The sequence below is a fragment of the Sparus aurata genome, chromosome 13 (genome assembly GCF_900880675.1).
Source record: "Sparus aurata chromosome 13, fSpaAur1.1, whole genome shotgun sequence".
In the NCBI taxonomy this organism is placed as follows: Eukaryota; Metazoa; Chordata; class Actinopteri; order Spariformes; family Sparidae; genus Sparus; species Sparus aurata.
The window spans coordinates 24,726,953-24,751,631 of NC_044199.1; the positions used below are offsets into that span (position 1 = coordinate 24,726,953).

The window sequence follows — 24,679 nt, forward strand, 5'->3', positions numbered from 1 at the left end:
TGATACATCAATACATATTGATTCTGAAAATATGAAGCAGTTTTAATACCAATTTTTGGCAGTATTGACTAGGGATCGACCGATATGAATTTTTTAGGACAGATGCCGATACCGATTCTTTTTTCATCAGCCTTCGCCGATGACCGATACGGACTGCCGATTTTCTTGAGCCGATATTTGGAACCGATGCTACTTTTGCTCCCTCAATTTACATCATAAAAATTACACAATGATGATAACAAATGTTACGAGTCTCAATTTTAAAAGAAGGAACATTTATTGAAATGTAAAAAGGTGAGGTAGAACAAGAACAAGTAAACAATAGTTAACAAATATTAAAAACAGGTGAGGTAGAACAGTGCTCTGTGAAATGCTGCCACACTGGATTGGTTTTCTGCTCTGCCATTTCTTGCAGCGTCTCCAGCAACACGGAGCTGCCTGTGGACGCCTATCTGTAAATAATACCAGATCGGCGAACGCAGCAGCCCGCATCGGCCGATGCCGATACACGTAAAAACAGAAAAATCGGCCAATAATATTGGCCGGCCGATGTATCGGTCTATCACTAGTATTGACGCAGTCATACTGAAAGCTGTGCTTTCTCGCTCTCAATTCTCTTTGACCCCGTTAGGGTCACATGTGAGTCACTGACCCAACCAGCATTCATGTGGGTCGTTAGTGCTAGGTGGGTCCAGGTGTGAATGGTTTTTAAGATGTCTGGGGTGGGAATTGAAGGTGGTTGATATGTACCGTTATAGGCCATCTCCTCTGTTTAACGATAGTCTTTCCAGTTTGACGTAGATGGATTCTTTCACGCCTCTTTCAAACCACCTATCCTCTCTGGCAAAGATGTGTACAGCACAGTCCTCTAAGGACGGCAATTAAAGAGGTGTGAAAGAATCCAACTGAAACAAGTCCAGTGTCTACAATTTAGCACTTATAATTACCATGACTTGGATGACTGACAATCTTCACCAGAACATCCTCAATGTTGTGTCAGTTTTTCCCTATGGTATCAAGTATCAATATCTTTCAAGGTATTGTCTGGAAGAAAGAAATTCTAGTATTGTGACAAGACTACCAGCCATAGCACAGCAGGCAGCTGGGAAAAAAGCCTGGATGAACCTTGTAAGGCTTTAAATCCGGCATGCGACCTTTGCTGCATGTCACTCCCTGTCATCTCTCAACTGTGTGGGGATGGGGGTTGCTTGTTTACCTACTTTTTTAAGTATCATAGAAGGTCAGTACTGAAATGTGGATATCACATCTGCACTAATATTCTAATATTTTTAACGATACCCAGCCAAACACACAAGTCCTTCACAAACCTAAAAAGTCTTTAAAGGAATATTTACAACAGTGTAAACAGTAGGGCAAAATCTCTAACACAAATTTAAACAATCTCACAGCATTTATTGCTACATCTCCCAACTGTATTGAGCAGAAGTCAGAAGTAAAATAACATGTAAAACCCAAAGAACCTGGTGTACTGCTTGCATTTGCTCTGCTGCTGTCTAAAGCACTGTTATCAAACTGCCAGTCGGACTGAAACGTGGCTAGCTTGCTGCCTGCTGTATTCACACTGACTACAAAACACCATTATTACTCTGTGCAAGGATGCCTGGGTTGTTGTTACTATGACAACTGATGTATATGATGCAAATATACGCCAGCTCAGACCTTGTCACATGTACATTTCACTGCAGACTGTGAGCACAGAGAACATCTTTAACTGGCAGCAGGCAACGTTAATGGGAGCATAAGTGATACATTAGATCGAGTGTCCGCTCTGAATGAGAGCTGATACATGATCTGTGTTCCCTATCAGGTAAGGAGTCTGCACGTTTGACTCCGACCACAACACTGTAGCTGCTCGTTTTACTCATTAAAACACTTTAAACCAGACAGCAATGAAATCTGTTAGATCAGGAGCTGAAGCGATGGAAACAAATCCTGCAGCCTCCTCCATTTTAAGTGTGTGATCCAGCAGATGTCACTCAGTATCTTTGTGGGTTCAATTTAAAGTCCAATGTAAGATATCTCCGATAGATTGGCCAGACATGGCTTGAGATGTGTTGTAAAAATTCCAACAAGTCATCTCAATTATACGACATGATCTTGGTCCATGCTCTCAGCAACCCTACTACTAGAAATAAAACCATTACACCACTATGGTTAAGGTTCGCTTACATTGAGGCAGAACAATTATTCTACAGGGTTTACGGAAACATTATAATTTGGAGTAAAATATCAACATGGGTAAACCTACAGTGACTGTCTTTTAGCACTTACAATTTACCACCTTTTACATTGATATGGCAGTCTTGTTCATACATCCAGCAGTTATGGAGCAGTCTGACTCAGCTGATATAGACTGTTGGTGTAAACCATCAGGCACGTATTTCAGGCCGTGTTCTCCTACCTTCCGCTATCTATGTGTTACTGTTTTCAAAATCCCTATCACAAAGTTCACGCTGAAAATGGCAAGCTGCTGGAATACTAGCCTTGTTGCTAACTGTACAAACAACAAAGCTAGCAGCTCTTATCTTTTCTATTGACAGGATTTAGCCATTTGAATGCTAGCCTACCCACTCACAAAACAAGTTCACAATGAATCTAATTTGTAGAGGCTTCATTGCTGCTGCCTGGGTTTAGCCTCGTCCAAGACAAGCGCGATTGGTTTAAAGAAATCCAGACAAGCCAGAGGATTTTTTCACAATGCTATGGAAATAGGTCTGGTTTTGCAAGACTAGACACGGAGCAACAATATTGGTCAGTTCGAGTTGTAGGTCTGGAAACCTGTCCAATTTTCACTCTTAGCTCAGTTTTTGTTCTCTTCCAGCTCCTGAAAGAAATATCCGTCACTTTGGCTGCTAAATGCTCCTCTATTTTCACCAGCTATTTGCCAACTCTGTCCACTGTTTGATGTGGAGTTTTTAAAGCCTTTTCACGATATATTGCTTCCGAATATTTGAACCTTTTTCAGTACTCATTTCCTGCAGCATACATAAGTGCCGTAGTGTTGTGAAAACAAATTGATGCATTATAACGTGAATCAATCACAATGTGAAACTAGGATTTTTTGTCAACTATAATCATACCTTTTTACATGAATGTCTTCGTTAAGGTTCGGTAACAATCATAGTCATGATAAAATAATCCAACGGTAATGTGACCACACATCCAACCCTCTGCTGACTCTAATAATGTAACACTACTTCCTCCTTTGCTCCCGACAGGCAAGAGTCACAATTACTACAGCTATGACGTTTTTGGCTATTTGACTGATGCTTTTTCTGGGTTTTTGGGATGGTGTGGGATATTCATGATCCTCAGAAGATGAGCCCTCATGATTCTTGTGGACATCTGACCAGTCCTGTCGCAAACCTGTCCACATAAAACCAAAAAAAACAAAAACGAGTGTCCCTATTGACCTTGTGAGCAGCTGGAAGAGCTAGCTTCTGAAAGGGCCTCTTAAGATAAAATGTTTGATGGAGAGGGGCCAAAGAGTGATTCATAGAGTCCAGTGAGCCAACTTTACTGTATAAGATGAAGGCTCGGCCAGAGAAAGAGAGACAGAAGTCTTTTTCACAAAGCAAGTTAGGCAGTGAGCTGCAGTTATTTTTGCTAATAACCATTTCACAAAGCCAGATTGGACAGACTCCATTTAAATGACTGTGCAAACTGCAGTTTTAAGCCAAACACTGACATTAGGGATCACACACCAATCTAATTTGTGCGCTTTGGAGTGCTGTAGACTAAAAAATTACAACAGCCAGTCATCATGTAATCACATGGTCCTGCCTTGTTTCTGCTTTTGTTCGACATCAAAAGGCTTGTAGTTGTCAGGGAGCCCAGAGAATTGTTAAAAACCTATTTTTCATTTAGCTTTTCTAGTAGTGAAACAAGAAGTCAAAAACTTTAATTAAGTGAAAGTACAAGTACTGCATAAAATGGATTATCAGCTAAATCTATTGAAAGTATATATATATATATATATATATATATATATATATATATATATATATATATATATATATACCTCGATTAACGCTCAGTATTTAAAAAAAAAAAAGAAACGCGCATCGTTTGATTTACGGCCGTCGATGGCACCTGTAGTCTTGATCCAGAGGGTGGCAGAAGAATAAGAAAGGGAATCAGAAGAAGAAGAAGCAGGGTTGGTGTTCGGGAATAACACGGTGGACTAAAAAGCAGAAGCGAAAGGAAATGGTGAAAGGAATTATGAACGGCAAATTCACTTTCAAAACACGGCCAGATGGTTCGGTCGATAGGACAAAAGTTATCTGCACGCACTGTCGACATGAAATATATATATATATATATATATACACATATATATATATACATACATATACATATATATATATATATATATATATATATACATATATACATATACATACATACATACATACATATACATACATACATACATACATACATATATATATATATATATATATATATATACATATACATACATACATACATACATACATGTATGTATGTATGTATGTATGTATGTATGTATGTATGTATGTATGTATGTATGTATGTATGTATGTATATATATATATATATATATATATATATATATATATATATATATATATATATATATACATATACATATATACATATATACATATATATATATATATACATATACATATACATATATACATATACATATATACATATATATATATATATATATATATATATATATATATATATATATATATACATATACATATACATATACATATATATATATGTATATGTATATATATATGTTATTGTAGTAGATGGTTGAGGTGGCACTAACTTTTACAGCTTTATGCACTTAATCTTAGAGGTATCTATAGTATGAGTCAACTGACTATCCGCCTGGTCGATTATCAGATTCCATTTTCAGTCCTTTTTTAAGTATCTAGTAACTTAAGTTATCAAATAAATGTAGAGGAATAAAAGTACAATATTTACCTCAAAAATATGGTGGAGTGTAAGTATAAAATAGCAGAAAATTTAAATACTCAAGTACAAAAGTGAGACACTTGCATTCTACTTAAGTAAATTTATTTAGTTACATTCCATCCCCCCCCCCCCTTTTTTTTTATTTTTTTTAAAAAAGGTACAATATCAAAGAATAGGCCATCTCTTGAATTCATACTGCAAAGAATAAGGGTTAGCATAACACTCGAGTAACTGCTAACCGCTGCTAATTGTAGCTGCCATTAGCTAGTGAGCTTAGGTGTGCAGTGCGGCTAGCAGTCAGGACTGGGAGTTTGGACAACTGGAGGAGTACTGGTATTTACACCACTAGCATAGGAGCTTTAGACTGATATTGGACGTGGCTAGTTGGTTAGCCTGCTAACTTCACTATATAGCTTTACAACACAATACATAGACATCATGACTTCAGAACTGTTATATACTTTTTATTAATAATTGTATTGCAGCTTTAAGCTAAATGGGCGTGTTCTGCACCAACAAAATGTGAGCAGCTCCCCTTTAATATTCAATAACTAAAGCTCTCAAGCTCATGAGTCTTTGAGGGGAGGCTGGGGCTAGCTGCCATGCATGATAACTTCAGTATATATCTCTGCAATACAATACACAGATAATGTCAACGCTGTTGTTCCTTTTGGTCATTTTTAAATTTTTTGACTAAAATTCCTAGACACTGCACCTGTAATTTGAGTGAACACCTGACATATTTCCCTTAGAGAACCAAAAATATACAAATGCTATGGAACATATCATTTCACAGTAAAAATAATTGTGTAGGCTCAAGGTTCCAACTCTTGGATTGGTACTTGATTTTCTTCTTTCTTCGATTAGTCCACGGCATGAGGCACCAGGTGGTGAGGGGGGGACACTCACACTCACCCAGCTGACTAAAGCTTAAACAAATGTCTAACTCGCACTTCTCTGTGAGAGTGGGCGGTAGATTAAATCCAGTCTGAGCTTGAAGTACAGAACTGGAGTCAGGTCGTGTTTGGATGTGGCGGGCGGGTTAGCCCTGCTTCCTGTGACTTTAGGGGGATAAACAGCCAGACTGTCTTCTTTGGAGCTGTTCCTTGGCAAAAAGAAATGCTGGGTGCAGTGACTGTGTGACAGCTTTCTGAAATGTTGTTGTTGCCAGGTTTGAGAGATGTATACAACTTTATCTGGCAACCTGCACTATAGCCCAAGACTGTGCATGGATGTACTGAGCTGATTTGCTAACTAGTGTTTGTCAGGAAACAGTAGCAGTAATTTTGCTTTACTTTCTCTTTGTGTGCTGATTAAAGGAACAGTTCACCGAAAAAAAAAATGTAAAGTCATCCAATATCTACTCACCCTCATGCTGATGGAAAGTTGGGTTTTGATGTACAGCAATTAAATTTGAACTTTAGAGATGCCGACAGAGCCATGCTAGCCGTTTCACCCTGTCTTCATACTAAGCTATGCTAACCATGTCCTGCTTCCATTTCCTAACTGGACCCAAACACAGCCAGTAGTTCAATAAACTGTTCGGCATCAGCAGCAGGCAAAAACAGCTTTGAGAATTGAAGTATTTTCACTTGAATTAAGGATTAATTGCGAGCAAACCCAAGGTTATTTTTGAAAGACACACCAAGACTGTTTTGTTGAATTCTATTTCAAACCAAGTTTCAATTAATTGTTTTTACAATGAGTTAAAGAGGCAATTTAGCTCCTCTTAGCTTTTCAAACTTGAATTCAGACAGTCTGGTTGTTAGGATGATAGGTGTAAGAATATATCTTCTATTCACACTTTTTTCCCAGATATCGTGCTGTCGCCTCTTGCGGTACAAAGTGGCATTGTGACAAAGGACAGGCAAGGGCTGTCTGGTCTTCATTAGACATCTCCACAACACAATATACACAAAGACATCTTAGACATAGTGCCAACACTGCTGATTCTTTCCACTTACCACACATAATGTTCATTTTGATGGTTTTAAATACAATTCTAGCCATGCCTTACAAATTGCACCTTTCAGCTAAAAGGGCATCTTCTGTGCAAACAAAACGTAAGCACTTCATTATTCAATGTTTTAAAACAACTACTGCGCCCATGAGTCTTAGACAAAAGAGAGCTGAAGTCACGGCCCTTTCGGTTTGCCCGATGTGACCTGATTTCAGAAAAACTATGTACAGTAGTGAATTGAGAGAGACTAATCATTTTTCGATGCCGCTTAAGTTGTGCTATGTAGTATGTGATGTTTGACAATTTAAAAGATCATTTTTATTGTTATTTGTTATTTGTCTTAAAACTTATGAAGTACGACATTATGAAGACTACACAGCCAACAGTTGCGTTTTTGACACAGTCTAGTTGAACGCTCGCCAAAACCCATAAGTTGAACATTGTAGAGCTGCTATTGCATATCAGCAGCTATCAGAACTAACAAACTCTCTTTTCACATAACTGCAGTTGTCAATATGAGCAGATTTATTGTTATTTTCATCTTTTTTAGTACCTATTCTGTGCTGAGTTGGCGGTCATGTCGGTGTTGGTGACGTGTTGGGCAAGACTAGTTCACTGAGCATAAAACTAGATGATGTTTTACTTCATTGACCACAAACTGTGACTTGATGTGTAAAATTGAATGAAATGAAAATGAAAATGTCATGGCACAATTCAAAATGGATCAAAAAAAAAAATTGTCTCTCTCGATTCACTACGAAACAGATTTTTCCAAAATAAGGTCTCATTTGTTCCACCAGGAGGGGTGTGACTTCGGTTCTCTATCTGAAATAGACATTTAAACAAAGATGGAGGCACCAAACCAAATCTATTCAAATTTCTCCATCAATTGCCGGTGGACAAGTGTGCGAGCATGCTGTCAGAATAGGAGGGGAGGGGGATGGGAGAGCAAGCTGTGCAAGATGTTGAGTGTTCATCTTATATTCCATCAAGCCTGGACATGAATGCGTAATTCTGCTCCGGCAGGTTTAAACATGTGAACCACCTTCCAGTGAAAAGACCTGACAGCACTACTGTCTGCATGTGATCCCTCCTGCCACCAACATATGCTCTCCATCTCCATCGCTGCTGGAGATAATGTGTCTGTTTAGAGTCTTTTTTTCACTCTGCTTTTTCAGAGACGTACATGCAGGCAGCAGCAGCAGTCCCCTTGCTACTCGTTGCCCTAGATGAGTCCGTCCACCCTGTTCTCCCCAGCACAGTTTCTGCACCTATTTTGGATTCAAAACCAGGCCAGGCAGCAGAGCTCAGGGCAGAGTGCTTTCTCTCAGTCTGACTCATTTTTCATCAAGTTTGTCTTTGAATCTGGAGAGCTGTCAAATTGAAGTGTTACCTCTCATGCATCTGGAGAGAAATGTCATATTTCACCTTCAAATTTATGAGCAAAGCGCTGACAATGTCATGAGCAGCTTTAAGTGGTTTTCCCAGTCTGTGTCTGGGCTTTTAAAAGTGTAACGATCAGACTAACGAGTGAGGCTAATAACGTAACCGGTGGGGTTATTTTTAGCCTGCACGAAGACGCGCTCAGCAGTGATGGCAGCAGTGATGGCGATGGCTTCCTCCCCCTCCTACACCATGATGACGTCGAGCTGTTACGCAAATCCAGGGGTTCACCTTTTGTGGACCTCCAGCAGCACTGTCACTGCTGGCGTCAGTGTGTGTGCCGCGAGATGTGCAATTAAGGAGGCGAACGCAGATTTTAAAAACGAGCCTGTAGAGGGTTAAAACACGACACAGCCCCGTGTGAGGCGGTGTCACATTTTAACCTCTGCTTTAGCTGTAATACCTCTTGTCCTCTCTATAAACACACTTGTCTAAACTTGGCGTCGGACACACCCAGCACGGCGTGAGGCGGGTATCCGGCATCCCGCGGGGCATCCCGGCTTGTCTGACCCAGCCGGGGTCGCTCACCTCCTCCACATAATTTCACGTTCAAAACACAGATATATAGCAGATACTGGGAGTTAAAATACACACAGACACAGACACACGGAAATAAACAAGATGCCATGGCAGAAAGCCGACACTTAACTATTTGTAGAGGTGTTGGAGACACAGGTCGAGGCATTCCCCCTCCACCTCGTCCTCAGTCACCAGGTCCGACAAGGGGCGCATCGGCACCGGGTCGCTCTCCTGCAGAGGCATTCTCATCTCCCGAAGAAAGAGCTCCAGGAACCGTCGGAAGGTTTTCTCCTCTGCTGCAGAGCCGGCCATCATTTCTCATTCCTGGACAGACAGAGACAGCTCCGCCCGTCAGAACACTAACTTGCCGGGCTGAAGAAGAGAAAAGTCAGTACACTAACCGAACTAGTTGGACTGTCAGTGCGCGGTCAAACTACCTGAAGAAATGACCGTGTGGTACCGGAGGAGCAGAGCCGTTGACTATCGGTGTGTGTGTGTGTGTGTGAGAGAGAGAGAGAGAGAGAGAGAGAGAGAAAGAAAATGTGTGTGTCTGCGTGTATGCGTGTGTGTGCGTGTGTGTTAAAAACAGCGGACCAGACTGGACGAGCAGGACCGCGGTGTCTACAATTAAAGCTACTACTGGACTGGCTGTCAGGAGCTGAGCCCCCATTCAGAGGTGTGAGCGGGAGCGCGCGTCGCGTTATCAGGGATTTCTGCTAGCGGAGGGCGGTGACGTCAGAGAGACGCAGCGGTTTATAAATGGGTCGTGTACGCGCACGCAGCGGTGACGTCTGAGACCTTTTTGGAAATGTTACAGAGAAGGTGGCCTGTTTACTGACTGTAGTTCACACAAAAACTGTCCTATATGATGATTTCATTCTTTTTTAATAAGCAATACGTCACACTGACAAAAGTATATTTCTTAACAAAAAACATAATTCAAAAACAACAGTACACTGTTGGAATGTAACTAAGTACTTTTACTTTAGTAATGTACTTTATCTGGACTCCTTTTGCCTTATAGCTTATATCATATTTTTATCTTATTTTCTTAGCAACATGTCACTTTGACAAAAGTATATTTTATAACAAAAACCCTTACTTAAAAACAACAAGAACAGTACAGTGATGGAATGTAATTAGGTACATTTACTCAAGTAATGTATACACTTATGAATATGTATACAGTACGATATAACTATATCATATACATTAAAGGTTAAGTTCACCCAAAAATGACAATTCAGTCAGTATCTGCTCACACCTTGTTGATGGTAAGTCCGGTAAAGTTTTACAGTGCGCAGAACATTTCTGGAGCTTTATGACAAACATGTCAAATGTTTGAGCTACAGTTTTATATCAAAAGTTACATTACATCATACATTTGATTCCCATGAATTTATATTTTATTTAAAAAGTAAATATACTATAATTGTTCACAATCAGTTTTCAGTTATTTTTTAGAAGATCCAGCCTTCATAGTAAATGTGTTGTTTTCAACATTTTAACATAATTTGATTTAAAGTCCCCATCTACTACACTGTTTTGTTGTGAAGCTCCAGAAATGTACAAAACTTCACCCCAGATTCTACCGGCATGGGGGAGAGTAGATAATGACTTGAATTTTCCTTTTTAGGTGAGCAGGCATACAATTTCAAGGTACTTAAACTTCCCATAACTATTTCCATTTAGTTATTTTTCTGCTTCTATTCCACTACCTTTCAGAGGCGAATATTTTGATTTTACTCCATTACATTTATCTGACAGCTTTAGCTGATAGTTGAAAAAGGCAAATCAGAACTTCCAAAAGTCCAAAGTGATGTCTTTAAATGTCTTGTTTTGTCAATAAATGCAACAAATCCTCACATTTGAGAAGCTGGAAGCAAATACATTTTGGTATTTTTCCTTGATAAATTAATAAATGATTATCAAAAAAAAGTGTTTTTAAATTGTTTTCTCTCACTTGATTAACAATAGACGTTTCAACGTTACGGCACAGTGAAGGTCAAACCTCACAGTACATTAACAACAGGCAGAAGAGAGGCAACAAAAATAGCCATGCATGTGTCAGAGGGAAGAAAAGGCGCAGACATCCAAACATTTTCCAGACATGTGTGAACAGACAAATGGAAAAAAAAATATAGCAGCGAGTCCACCACATCTACATACATAAGACATTTCATCAACCCATCATGCTCCTCATCAGTTATTCAAGACGTTCACTGATGCAGCTAAAAGCCTTTGAGACAGGTCACATGATCACTTACAGTACTATATATCAGCCTGCTATAATGATGGAAACTCATTGGTTAAAATCGGGAATCCACCTGGAGGCTTAAAACACTGACTAGTCATAGTTCCAGTTTACAACAACATTTTGACTAATATTGTAAGATAAATCAGAATCCTAAACGTGATGGCCTAAATAAACTGCATATATGTATATATGTATATATATATATATATATATATATATATATATATATATATATATATATGTATGTTATATGTTATATATGTTTTGTAGGAACCATGCATCTCCAAAAAGTAATCTCTTCATGAGATCAGAAAAGCAGCCTGTTTCTAGCCTAAGAGGGTTTCAATAAAAAAAAAAGATTGTTGCATTACTTGGTGATGAAAATAATCCTTAGTTGAAGCCCTAATGGTGGGATTCAACTCTTAAAGTCTTTTTTTATAGCAGTATTTGTGATATCACAACTATTTTGGAGGCCAATCATGCCGAGCTGAAATTATTTACCAATGAATCAATTAGTCAGTGGTCAGAAAATTTATTGCCAAGTATTTTGATAATCAATCAATTGTTTCTGTCCTTTTCCAAGCAATATTCCCAAATGACTGCTGGCTCCAGCTTCTTAAATGGTAGGATTTACTGCTTTTCTTTGTTATTTATGACAGTCTGTGAAGAATTTTGAGGTTATGGCCTGTTATTTGGACAAAAGAGGCACTTTGAAGACGTCACTTTAGGTTTACAGATTTTAGATTAAATAATTAATCATGAAAATAAAGCAGATTTATAAAACATATCACAAAAGCATATCAAACTCAAATTATCATTTTAATAATTACTTATTTATAAACCATAAATCATGTCTGAATGAGCTCTTTAACTGTGCCTTTCTATTAAAGGTTTGTCAGGTGTATGTGGCCAGAAGAGGTCCTATGACAATAATATGTGTGTGTACTTTACTTTCTTCAGGAAGAACATGGAGCTTTTGGAGGTGACACGATGCCCCGATTCCTTCAGTTCATCTTATCTAACCTTGTTTTGGTTTTCTGCCCCCAAAAACTAAACTAACTTATACTTCAAGGACTGCATGTTTCATTCTCTGTATAAGGAGGCTCCTGGGTTTGGAGACCCCAAAGCGTCAAAGCTGTAATATAAAGAAAGAAAGAAGACTTTATATAAGTGATGAATAAAAAACAATAACATTTTGGTCCTCCAAACCAAAGGTAACAGCTAAACACAAAAATTCTTTCACCTCATTTTGTGTGATTAGACAGATGTAGATCCAAGATTTTGTGATGAAAAACTGTTCTGAAATTAATGTAGTTTCAATAATGCCTCGGTTAATTTCTGATTTTGTTGTTGTGTTATATATTTTGCTTGAATTTAAACAAGTGATTCAAGATTTTATGATGTCTAATTTATAAACACTTGTGTGAAAACTTCAGGGACTAATATAGTGTTTTCTAAAGTCATGCAAAACTATCCACTTGCCACTTGAGTGATGTAAAATATAGAGTTGTTTCTATATCATAATATATATGACAACTTCAGAGTACAGTAAAATGTTTGCAAAGGCTTTATGAAATTCTGCTGTCACACCTTCAAACAGCTCTAATGATGGGCATGGTACTAGAAAAAAAATGCACAACAACTCCACCTTGCTTTAGAAAATGGTTGCTAGCCTCTTCCTGGAAGTGTGTCTGTGTGTGTGTGTGTGTGTGTGTGTGTGTGTGTGTGTGTGTGTGTGTGTGTGTGTGTGTGAGAGTGTGTGTGAATGTGGATGTTAAAGTTTGGCCGTGGCTATTGATGTATGTGTAGTCTATGTGTTAATTTCAAAATCTGTCAATAAAAAAATATATAAAAAAAAACTATAATCAAAATTGCAGTTTGAAGCCATCTAATAAACAGAGAAAAAGCTACATTTAAAAAATCACAAATTCAAATATTGCGCTGAATCACAAATTTTATATCATACTTGTTTACTCTAGCTAACTGTAGTTTCAAGCTACCTCACAAATTCCACTTTAAAATGCAAAACATGATGAACTAACACATGATACATTCTCATGAGTCATATTTTCCAGCAGTATATACATTTCTTAAAATTGGCTCCACCTTGAACAACTAGAACAGTAAAATAATATAATGTCACTGTGTGTACTTAGGCTAAATTTAGCTAATGATACTGATCATGCTTAATGCAGGACATAGCCTTGTAATTTGGCATTTCTACAGAATGTAATGGCTTATTTTACTGAATTTATTAATTATACTTATTTTCCCACGAAAAACACATGCAGCCAACAGAGGAACGGTTCAACAAGTTTGTACCACTCGGACATTTTAGTGTACAAACCCGGAAGAATAGCCGGAGACGAGTGCGTCGTTGTTTTTATACCCCCGAGTTCCAGCATGAAGGAAGCCAACATGTCGCTCCCTGTGAGTATGGGGTCGCTGTTTCAAGCAGCCCTGGAAGAGGACGCTGCTCATCGGGACGACGGCCTGTGTGTCGTCGGTATTTTCGGTAAAAGCAACATGCAGTCCGGCCCGCCGAAAGAGTCTCTCATCAATACTCTGGCGGACAAACACATCTTCTCTCTGTTCGGCGTACCTGAGGACGACGGTGGTGGCACCGCGGACAGCCACATTCAGGCTTTCTACAACCAGGAGAGCCGGGTGCTGTACCTGCTGCTCTCCTCCGTGTCCGACAGTCGGCAGCTGCTGCGGGCCTGCCAGTCTCTGAGCGCCGGTATCGGCCACTCAGACGCCCACGACTTCTGGAAAGGCCTGGACAGACAGCACTGCCTCCACCTGCTCTACATGTTCTCCGTGTGCCACGTCCTGCTGCTCGTCCACCCGAATCAGACCTTCGATGTGTCCTACGACCGGCTCTTCAGAGCCCTAGACGCCCTGCGGCAGAAGGTCCTTCCGCTGATCCGGGCAGCCATCAAAGACTGTCCGGTGTCCAAAGAGTGGAAGGTGAACTGTCGGCCCTGCCCTCCGCGCCTGCTCTTCGTCTTCCAGATGAACGGTTCTCTCAAGGTCCGCTGTCTGATAACGTCATTTTAACTGACGGGCACGCTGTCAAGTTAAAGTCTTAATATTTAATATGTTCATAAATACAATTGTGTTCATAATCACAGAAAGAGGAAAAGACCAAGGGCTGACATAACAGAACCAAAACTTCTCAAAAAATGTGATTTATTTTAGGTGTTCTCCCTTTTTTCATGTATAATAACATGATGAAGTTGCTGAGGAGTTTTATGCCTGGTTTGAGCTTCAAATGTGATCTTTACTTCTGTGATAGTACACTGAATATGTTATGGGGTTAAGACAGTCAGGCCTATTAATATAAAAACAAGCACTTTAAAGTAAAGTTTATGTTTCAATTAAAAACAAATCTTAAATGTTTTCTCTTGCCTAACATATAATAATGTAAGTTATAAATAATGTAAAGATAGTACACACCTATTGAATAAATGGAAAGTGGCATTGTGGTGACAGCCAATGAGCAGACATCAGTCAGCACCATCAGCTCTGTATGAAACACTGTTGCTTCAGCTAGCTAGCTAGAGAAGGGGGCAATGATGATTAAAAAAAACAGAGAGATAATGTAAAGATCACATTTTCAGCTGCTCAGTACATTCGTCAGTTTGATGCCTGTTGTGTTTGTTAACAGGGACATACATTTCTTTTATGCCCAAAGGCTGAATATTAGAGCCAGCTTGTGGTGTGACTTTGACGCACCATCTTATCTATTTGAGTTGTAGTGTGATATTTTTAAAAATTTACTTATTTGCTTTCTTGTCAACAATTAGGTGAGAAGATCAATGATGAAGTTAAAAAATACAAATGGGACAAATGTGATGGTTATAGCAGTTCTTTAAGAAAATCTGCAATAAAGTGAACAAGCATATGTCCCAAAATGTCAAACTGTTCCTTTAAGATATTATCACATAACGTTTGTTGTTGTCTAGTGAGCTTTACAACCCCAACAGTTTTGTGTGAATTTAACACCTTTTTTTTTTTTTTTATTACAAAGGTCTTTGGAAATGGCTCAGAGTCTGGAGGAAACCCTGACAAGCCCAAGAAGCACTCTCCCCGTAGGAGGCTACAACATGCCCTGGAGGATCAAATTTATCGCATCTTCCGTAAAAGCAGGGTCCTGACCAACCAGAGCAGCAACTGCTTGTTCACTGTGCCTGCCAATCAGGCGTTTGTGTATGTCATACCGACAGTCGAAGAAGACCCTGTGGGCGCCCTGCTCGGTCAGCTGCGCTCCAACTGCATCTTGTGTGAACAAGACTCCACCACATTAGTGTCAGGCCCGAGGCGCTACCAGCAGATGAGACGTTCAGCTCGGCAGCCTGGCTTTGGCGGAGACTTGGTTGGCATGTCGATGGGCGGTCAACCAGTGGACTGCAGCTTAAAGGAATTCCTGTGGCAGCACGTAGAGCTGGTGCTGACCAAGAAAGGCTTTGACGACAGCGTTGGCCGCAACCCGCAGCCTTCACACTTTGAGCTGCCCACCTACTCCAAGTGGATCCAGGTCGCCTCCAGACTCCACCAGGTCCTTATAAGCAACACCGAGGAAGAAACAGCTGAACTAGCCACAAAAGTGCAAGGCCAGCTGAAGGTTTTGGAGGGTTTCCTCGATGCTGACACAAAGTTCTCTGAGAACAGGTGTCAGAAAGCTCTGCCACTCGCTCACAGCGCGTACCAGTCCAACCTGCCCCATAACTACACCACCACGGTGCACAAGAACCAGCTGGCTCAAGCTCTGCGGGTGTACAGCCAGCATGCCAGAGGTGTTGCTTTCCAGCGCTACGCTCTGCAGCTTCATGAGGACTGCTACAAGTTCTGGAGCAACGGCCACCAGCTGTGTGAGGAGCGAAGCCTGACAGACCAACACTGTGTTCACAAGTTCCACCTGCTGCCTCAGCCAGGTGAACACTCTACTTTCTCTACCTCTGCTGTGCTGCGTCAGGGCTAATGAGGACAGAAACATGCTGAATGTAATGCACCGGGTGTATAATATAGCACATTGGAGTCTTCCATGTGGTTTATGTTATCAGGAACATTTCAATAATTAGAGGTAGAAGCCATAAAACCTTTTAAACACTTAGGAAAGAAAGATCTTAATGTATTTATGCACATGCATGTTTAACCACTAAATCTGACATTAACTTCTGTAGGAGAGAAGCCGGACATGGACCGCAACCCACCCATCCTGAACCACAACAGCAGGGGGCGCTCCACCAGCTCCTGTAACTGTGGCAGGAAACAGGCTCCTCGTGAGGATCCGTTTGACATCCAGGCTGCTAATTATGACTTCTATCAGGTCAGAATTCACACTGCACTCCTTCATAGCAGCATACACAGCTCTGATAGTGCTAGTGTGACACTCATCATCTAGCCTGTGGGCATTTTTGGTGCCACATCCTGAATCTTTGTGGAGGTGGCACTTTTTTCTTTGTGTTTAAAGAGCCAGCGCATATTCATTTCACACTGTATATTTAATCAATTTATTCAAAAATCCTTAAAATCCAAGTGTGCTACAAAGGACACCACTCTGACCTTACAAAACCAAAGAAGTTAAAGAGATCTCCACCATGTTATTAAACTGAATCTTCGGTGGCCAACCCTTTTGACTAATTTCTATGATCAACACAAGGTTGCATAGCAGAATCAAAGTTTCTAAACTCGTTTATGCTACACAAGTAGAATACTTTTGTTGATATGTACATACGTAAACACCCATTTTTTGATATTGCAGATTTGCGTTTAGGTACCAAGCATCCACCTCTCCTCGCTCCACTGGCTCTGTCGGCTTCAGAACCTGGTCCATTCGTTCAGCCTTTATTTAGACAGTTCTTTTTCCTGGAAAAGTCTCTTTTTCCCTGTGAATACAAGACAATACAAGCAAAAGAAGAGATCCAGAAATTTGACAGAAACTCAAACACACAAAACTGCAAATAAAGATTAAGAAAAGGTAAAAAAAATGTTTTAAAAAAAGACAGAAACAAAGAAATCGGGAGCACTGACATATCGACCAACACTTTATTTTATAAAACAGTTGCTTATTTAAACATCTAGCAGTTATTTAGCAACATTATCATTCATTTGGAGTCGCGTCTCTTTTCATCTGATGAATGTAAGTTCGATACTATTGTTTTAGCTGTTTTTGGTCTCTACCAACTCCAGAGGAAACTTGAATGCCCCTCAGTAGAGCACAAACCTCCACCAAGGCTTAGGAGTCCCCTTTAATCCAGTCAAGCTGAATCCAGCCACATAAATACGTCTGACTTTTTTCATCGAGATCGATGCATCCATACAAAATCTGGGCTGAGACCCATTCTCTAAATCCATGCAGTTTTTGTGTTATCCCACAGACAAACCAGCCATCAAACAAATGCACACTGGTGAAAACATAATCTCCTTGGTAGAGGAGAAGTATCTGGTTCAGCTGCTAAATACTCCACTATGTTCACCAGCTGGTTGTCAGCTTTGTGCGTCTGGTGTTTGGTGATGTGCTATAAGTGTAAAGTGGGTTTATGAGAGCTACATTTCTAAAAACAGCTGCCTGCTGTAGCTGGAAACTACTATGAGAGCAGAGCGAGTGAACCAAAACACTGAAGTAGTGAGCCGGGCAGCTGAGCGATGAGCTGAAAGCTCTTTATGATGGAGGGGAACAGATTTAGATGATAATTCACTGTAAGAACCTACAGAGAATGTTTTAATTTGATACATTGCTGTTATAGGATTAGTAAATATAGCTGCTGGATCTGAAACATTGTCCAACCCTGCCTTAAATACGAGTTCTCCTTGTCTGTGTTGCACCTCAGTAATGTTGCTCTTCCTGAATAGATGCTGGACGAGAAATGCTGCGGGAAGCTGGAGAGGATCGACTTTCCAGTGTTCCAGCCCAGCACTCCTGACCCTGCACCAGCCTGCAACCAGCCTGCTCAGAGAGTGCCATGTGAGGCCTCGGGGTCTGGTGAAGCCGAGCGGCTGAAGGAGTCAACCACAGCGCAGAGTCACACACCCGGAGACACCAGCCTGAGCCTGGCTCTCAGTCTGGGCCAGTCCACAGACAGTCTGGGGCCTTATGCGGACGGAGACGGAACCGAAACCCAAGTTCAGCAAAAGAGGCCGAGCCTTGTTGACCGCCAGCCCTCCACTGTGGAATATCTCCCAGGTATGATGCACTCTGGCTGCCCAAAAGGTCTGCTGCCCAAGTTCTCCAGCTGGTCGCTGGTCAAACTGGGACCAGCCAAGTCATACAACTGCCACACCGGTCTGGAACAGCCAGGCTTCCTCCCCGGCTCTTCCTTCCTGTTGCCATGGGACTTGGTGATTCGCTCACGGTCAGAGGAGGACACAGGACTGACAGAGCCTTTGGATGGAGGCACCTCCTCGTGGCCAGCCCCCAACAAGACCCTGGTAGGGAAGCGAGGGAGCACCGGAGGGCTCGGTAGGAGTCGCAGGAGGGACGATATGGCTCGTGTCTTTGTGGGCTTTGAGTATGAAGACAGCAGGGGAAGGCGCTTCATCAGCTGCGGGCCTGATAAAATAGTGAAGGTTCTGGGGCCAGGGGGCGCCAAAGATCCTGCCACCAGGGTGCTAAACACCGACATGCCACTGTACATCCCTTCACCTTCACAGGGCCGCGGCCTGAAGCCTCACTTCGCCCAGCTGGCTCGCCTTTATATTGTGGTGCCTGACGCCCCGCTGGAGGTGACCCTCAACCCACAGGTAAACGGTTTACAACACCTGTCAGTTCTTCATCGGGCTGGGCGTTACGGCAGAAAATATTTTTTTCCATATTGGTCAATGCCAATATTTATCACAATATGTGTGAAGAGTATTCTGATAATGACCGAAGCCTTCACTTTCTTCAAATGATGCTTTGCTGTAGGAAATGGGTGTGAACTTCAGGAGTACAAATCAAAAGTGACTGACTGTTGTCAGGTTTAGATCTGCTGTTTGAAACGCTGTTACATCTATCTATACTGAGTCAAAATGTCAAGATGGATAAATACAAATAAAAGGAATAAAAGGAATTGAATTATGATAAAAACAACATCAATAAGAGGAATTGGATGCAGATTTTAAAAAAAGGAACAGAAATGAAAAAATGTGATAGATAGATAGATAGATAGATAGATAGATAGATAGATAGATAGATAGATAGATAGATTTTATTGATCCCAAGCTGGGAAATTACAGTAGCATTAATTAATGAGCATTGGCTATAAAGAATACATCAATTTTAGGTGTTTTAAACTCTCCATTATGGTGCTTGTATGAGTCCAGGTGGATCATGCTTTCATGCTTTGGATGATTGAATTGAGGAAAAACCATAAATTGCATTCTAACTGATCGATTTAGTCAATTAGTTGATGGAAAGAAGATGAACTGCCTGAAACTATTTTTGATAATCATTTACATTTTTCAGGCAACATGTTCAATTATTTACCTGCTGTAGCTTCTAAAATGTAAGAATTTGGAATAAAGAGTCTTTGGGTGTCGGACTGTTGGTTGTATAAAAAAGGCAAATGTAGACATCACTTTGGGCGAATGATCGTTAGATTAATGGTTATTGAAAATAATCTTGCAGCACCAGTAATATCTAAAGGGTTTTTAAACGTCCAAAATTTAACTTGAAGCTGCAGAAACCCTGGATTAAAATGAGCTGTCAAAACGTCGTGGGAACGTTTATTTTGCGTCCATCTTTAGTGCTTCTTGCTACTTCCTCAGTACGACACTTTCCAAAGATCAGTGGTTAGTCAAACACAGATCTTTTATAAACACTCCTCCAGCTCAAGCTTTTGGCTCAGGTCTGAGGATTTAAAAACACTTGTTTGTTGGAGACAGAGATGCTGTGGGCCAGTTCCATCATTAAAGAAATCATCACATTTCCTGGAAGCCGAGCACAGTTTTGAGGCTCAGTTGTTTACTGTCACCAAAACAAAGAAGTGGCACATTTCAAATGTAGGTGTTAGCTAGATATATAGTTTATCTAACTAGTTAGTCTTTGGATTTATTCTTTATATACATCTTAACTAACACAGTCTTATACTGTGATAGCTTCACAATAGGTGGATTTGTTAATTTTGGATGTAGAAGCTGATACAGTGAAGTGTTTCTCCCTGAGTTTTCTGATCATCTGTTAATACAAATTTTAGCTCTGTAGATGACCGCCTCTTCAAAATAATGATTTTTCACTGCCTTTACTACATACTTTGGTCTCTTCCTTGTATCAAACAAATATTTCTCAGCTCAAGTTTGGCTTCTTCCAAGTCTGATAATCATTATAACTGTTATGTAATCAAGAGGTTCAAAGACTACCTGGAAATCATAGAGAGTCTCCTTATAATGGCAGAAATTGCTTAAAATCATAGCATTTATGTTTTCTTCAGTATCAAAGTAATCCAGTATTAGCTGTCTGTACATATATTGGTACAGTGCAGACACAAAGTGGTGTTCCTTTTTATTGGTGTTAATTAACCACATGTAAACAGATATAGGCTAAATTAATAGGGGTCAAGTTGTAGGTCATTGCTGAGGAGACTGTGAGTAAGTTATACTTCCTTGCTTTGTGTAATTTTTCAGATGTCAAATAACAAAATATTTAGTTTTGATAGAGATGTATTAAAGTATATTTTAATTAAAATGTCACATTAATCTTGAAAATACTGTGTTTTTCCTGACGTGTTCTCAGGTGCAGCCTGGTCCTCCTCCCTGCCCAGTTTTCCATCCCGAGCAGACAGATTTAGTGTTGCCGCCTGACAGTCTCTGGGTGTTGCGGTTCCCTTTTTCCTACTCAACAGAACGTGGACCCTGTTACCCCCCCAAAGAGAACCAACCGCTCAACAACTACAAGGTGCTGCGAGGCATCCTGAAGGCCACCACTGCTAACCCTCCACCACAGTGAACTTTGTGAAGAACCTCACCTTCCTGGGGCCAGTTTTATTTATTTACATCTCCCACAGGTCAAAATCTGGCCATGACAAACACTTTTGGAGGACAAGGGTGTTGGGTTTCCAAGAAATGTGCTGTTGATATTCACACCCCATAGATTGAATCCTGTTGATTTAGATTTTTGCTTTAAAACACAATTTGAATAAATGTGTGGACACTTTCAGGCTCCAAAGAGGAAGAAGCCTCTCTGTAGTGCCATCCAAACTTTGAACTTTCCATTTTTATCTCTTAAAATAATCAGTAATGCACTTGTTCTAACAGTTTTGGGGGTATTGCAGACTCTGTCAGGCAGAAACAGGGCTTTCATCTGCCAGTATGCTTCGTTATGAGTGCTTCACAGATGTTGGAACTGCTTCAGAAACCCCGCTCTCCCTACACCTTTCTGATGACGGATTGAAGTATCGCTATATCCGACAGTTTCTTAAACTTTTTGGTCTTTACCCAAAACCAAAAAACTGACTTTCACACTCTTCAAGCCGTGATTGGCCAGCTGTGCGGAGGCAGAAGAACAAGCAGGATGTAAACTCCGACTATTTCTGTCACTTTTCATTGGAACAAACAAGTAAAACACTGTGGACGTCTTCCCAGAGAGACTGTCTGAAAATGTGTCCTGATCATAATAACAAGGCTGAGCTGATGTTTATTTAGCAGCAAATTACTTTCCTCCTATTAAGCCTTTTATAAGCAGTATACAGACATTTAATAAATGGTCTATTACACACTATAATGTTGTTAATGCCTGTATGCACCCATGAGTGGTGATAATAAAAATTATGTTTTAAAAAAAAAAGTTTAAAATAAATGTATAAATAAACAAATATCTGCATACAACTACACACAAAGTGTGTTATAAGCCTTTTATTCACTGTTTAGTTGCTGCTCAGTAACGCAAGATTTAAGGATTTACAGTCAAGTGTAACCTGTTTAATCAGTGTAAACTGATTACTGAGACAAACTTGCCTCATAGACCGGGAGCTGGGGAGGAGGATGTTCATGTTTTTTTTCTGTAAATGAAAAAACTGGCATTCTGTGTCAGATGTTATTGACAAGGCAACTATATTTGTGTGAAAGAAAGTCATAAGAAAATACAGCAACGGTAAAAGATTTACAATAAAAATAAGTGCAAAGGTACAGACAAAACATAAAAAACTGGAAAAACACAAACAGTTAAAATGAAGGCAACTTTCAAGCAAAGCTGTAAAGATGATCATCACAAGGTATCATAGGCAGGGTATCATTACTAGTTTTATGAGTGATATTTGGTCCCCTGTGATGTATAGGTTAATGCTGTAGAGAAGATGCTGCAATAAGTTATTTATACATTAGGAAACATTAATTTCCTATGAGGATTAAGGGCGACACAAAACAGAAATCCTCCAGGTAGGTAGGACTGTTTGTCCACTAGAGGGGGCTAGACTCCTTTATCTCTGTTAAACCATCTCAACATCCATTAAGCACATACCAAAATTAAACCAATAAATAGATAGCCCTTACTGAACTGTTTTATAGCCTGTTTTTATATCATACTACAGAACTGTGTTTACAGTTTTGCTGCTACAAAAAATAGCACTCAACAGTGTTTTCATATAACCTCAGTGCTGGCTTCATTATACTGACTTCCTGCAGAATGTAGGATTTAAATCAGAATCCTTCAAATTAATCTAATGGCCTAAATTAATTTAGCATAATGTCCCTCCAGAGCCCCAGACAGGGTTCGTACGGGTGCTTGAAATCCTTGAAAGTGCTTGAATTTCAATGTTGTGTTTTCAAGGTCTGAAAAGTGCTTGGATTTTAGTTTAAGTGCTTGAAAGTGCTTGACATTATAACTCTGTGTCTTTTACAAAATTGGGATCAGACTGGATAATTAATTTCTGAAGTTTTTGCTATTATAGAATATAATTTTAGATGTTTACAGCATAGTACAATGTACATAATTGTGATAAAAAGTGAAGAAAAAAATCACAAGTATATATATTCCTTTAGATACATATTTTACCCCAGCAGTAAGGTGCTGGACAATCTTAAAAATTATCCTTAAAAGTGCTTGAAAAGTGCTTGAATTTGACCTTGAGAATGTGTACGAACCCTGCCCAGAAGACTTTATACAACTGGGTGAGAAGTTCAGATGTGTCCGGACCACCTGTTTAAACACAAACTGCTCTCAAGTAATAATATAAATGTACACATTACTGCTGGTGAGCTGCTGTCATCTGTCTTGTATTATTGTGTTTTTAGCATTTAACCAAATGGAAGTGTCGACCAAAAACATAAAGGGCTGGAACGAGATAAGATAAGCCAGACATGTATGTATGCTTGGTTACACAGGAGTCAAAAAGTCCCCCAAAACTTGAATCAGTCTTTATTTCCTGTAAGCAGCACTCCAATTTCATCCAGTATTTTTCACACCTTTATTTCTGTAGACGGAAAGCTGGGAGTCAGAGCGATTGTCGGCAGTGCCCATAAAAAGGATATTTGTTAACTGTTTATATATTCTTGCAACCGACAAAAAAAGTAGTAGATATCACTGTTACAAACACTTTCAAATAAAGATGAAATATATAGGATACAAATAGAAAAATGACAAGGCTATTGCCATCTCTAACATAAATAACCACTATATTAACTAGTTCAGCCTGCATTCATTAATACATTTTATAAACTGAACCTTAATTTTAACTACCAGAACGTAAAAGACAATCTGTTGTTATTCTCTTTACAGTGTCTTGAGACGCAGGAAGTAATGTAAGCTGTTGCATCCATTTTGGTATAACTTGCTTTCATGTGTTGCCTCTGGTGCTTCATTTTTCATTTGTGAAGTGGACATAACTTTACTACTGGAAAACTACAGCAAGGAATAAGGACATAAGTGATTTCATACCTTAGTATTACACCCACACACAAGCTTCAGGAATGTGGGTAATAACAATTAGGTTAATAACAAAGCCAAAGAGTGTTGTTCTCTGTCATAAAAGTTAAGCAACTGCCGGTCAAGATTTAAAGAAACCTTCAGCGTCATTTGTAGTAGTCAGAAGTTGGTCACTCTGGGATTTTGACAGTTCAGCTTCAGTAACAGTTACAGTCACACGGTTCTCTATGCTGGCCCTGAGGATCAAAAACACAACACCGTTTCACAAGAAAATGTTTTTGTGCTTTCTGAAACTTTGTTGTCTTTTGTGAAATGCTGTGTTTTGACCCCCCAAGCCACCGTAGCCTTTCAGCTCTCACCCTTCATCTGACCTTTCAAAGCACTTACACTTCAGTCAACACTTCGACTCCTTTCACTACATCTTAAAATTGGATATTTTTTATTCACAACTCAGATATATGAATACCTTTAACTGTGTGTTTAAAAAAAAAAAAAAGATTTTTATATCCATTTTTGCTACGTGTCCCTTTTGGGGAAAAAGAAACTGACAGAAAGTGACACTTGACACCCTTTTAGTTTTTTCACGCATTTACTCTTTTCAAGACTTCAGTTCAACAGATATCTTCAGCTCCTTTTTCACTTCAACTGATATTACAATGTC

At 39.8% G+C, this 24,679-nt stretch overlaps 2 protein-coding genes across 2 annotated transcripts in view; one reads left to right on the forward strand and one right to left on the reverse strand.

The window, feature by feature from the left end:
- Positions 1 to 9,627, reverse strand: part of ppm1e (protein phosphatase, Mg2+/Mn2+ dependent, 1E) — a 56,867-nt gene extending 47,240 nt beyond the window's left edge. Inside the window, exons 1-2 of the mRNA XM_030437564.1 lie at positions 9,358 to 9,627; positions 9,051 to 9,244 (exon numbers count right to left, since the gene is read on the reverse strand). Of these exons, the coding sequence (XP_030293424.1) occupies positions 9,051 to 9,235 (185 nt within the window). The 5' untranslated portion in view covers positions 9,236 to 9,244; positions 9,358 to 9,627. The remainder of the gene's footprint in view (positions 1 to 9,050; positions 9,245 to 9,357) is intronic.
- Positions 9,628 to 13,135: 3,508 nt separating this feature from the next.
- Positions 13,136 to 22,177, forward strand: smg8 (SMG8 nonsense mediated mRNA decay factor). The gene is made up of 5 exons (XM_030438645.1): positions 13,136 to 14,210; positions 15,211 to 16,114; positions 16,364 to 16,509; positions 18,036 to 18,923; positions 20,893 to 22,177. The coding sequence occupies exons 1-5, from the start codon at positions 13,410 to 13,412 to the stop codon at positions 21,103 to 21,105; spliced, it is 2,952 nt and encodes a 983-aa protein (XP_030294505.1). The 5' UTR covers positions 13,136 to 13,409; the 3' UTR covers positions 21,106 to 22,177.
- Positions 22,178 to 24,679: the final 2,502 nt, after the last annotated feature.

Excerpts from the sequence above, each read along its gene's own strand:
- smg8 (XM_030438645.1), top strand. The coding sequence starts at position 13,410 with ATGGCTTATTTTACTGAATTTATTAATTATACTTATTTTCCCACGAAA. Across the intron at positions 16,115-16,363 it reads CCACCTGCTGCCTCAGCCAG|GAGAGAAGCCGGACATGGAC; the intron begins GTGAACACTCTA and ends TAACTTCTGTAG. Across the intron at positions 16,510-18,035 it reads CTAATTATGACTTCTATCAG|ATGCTGGACGAGAAATGCTG; the intron begins GTCAGAATTCAC and ends CTTCCTGAATAG.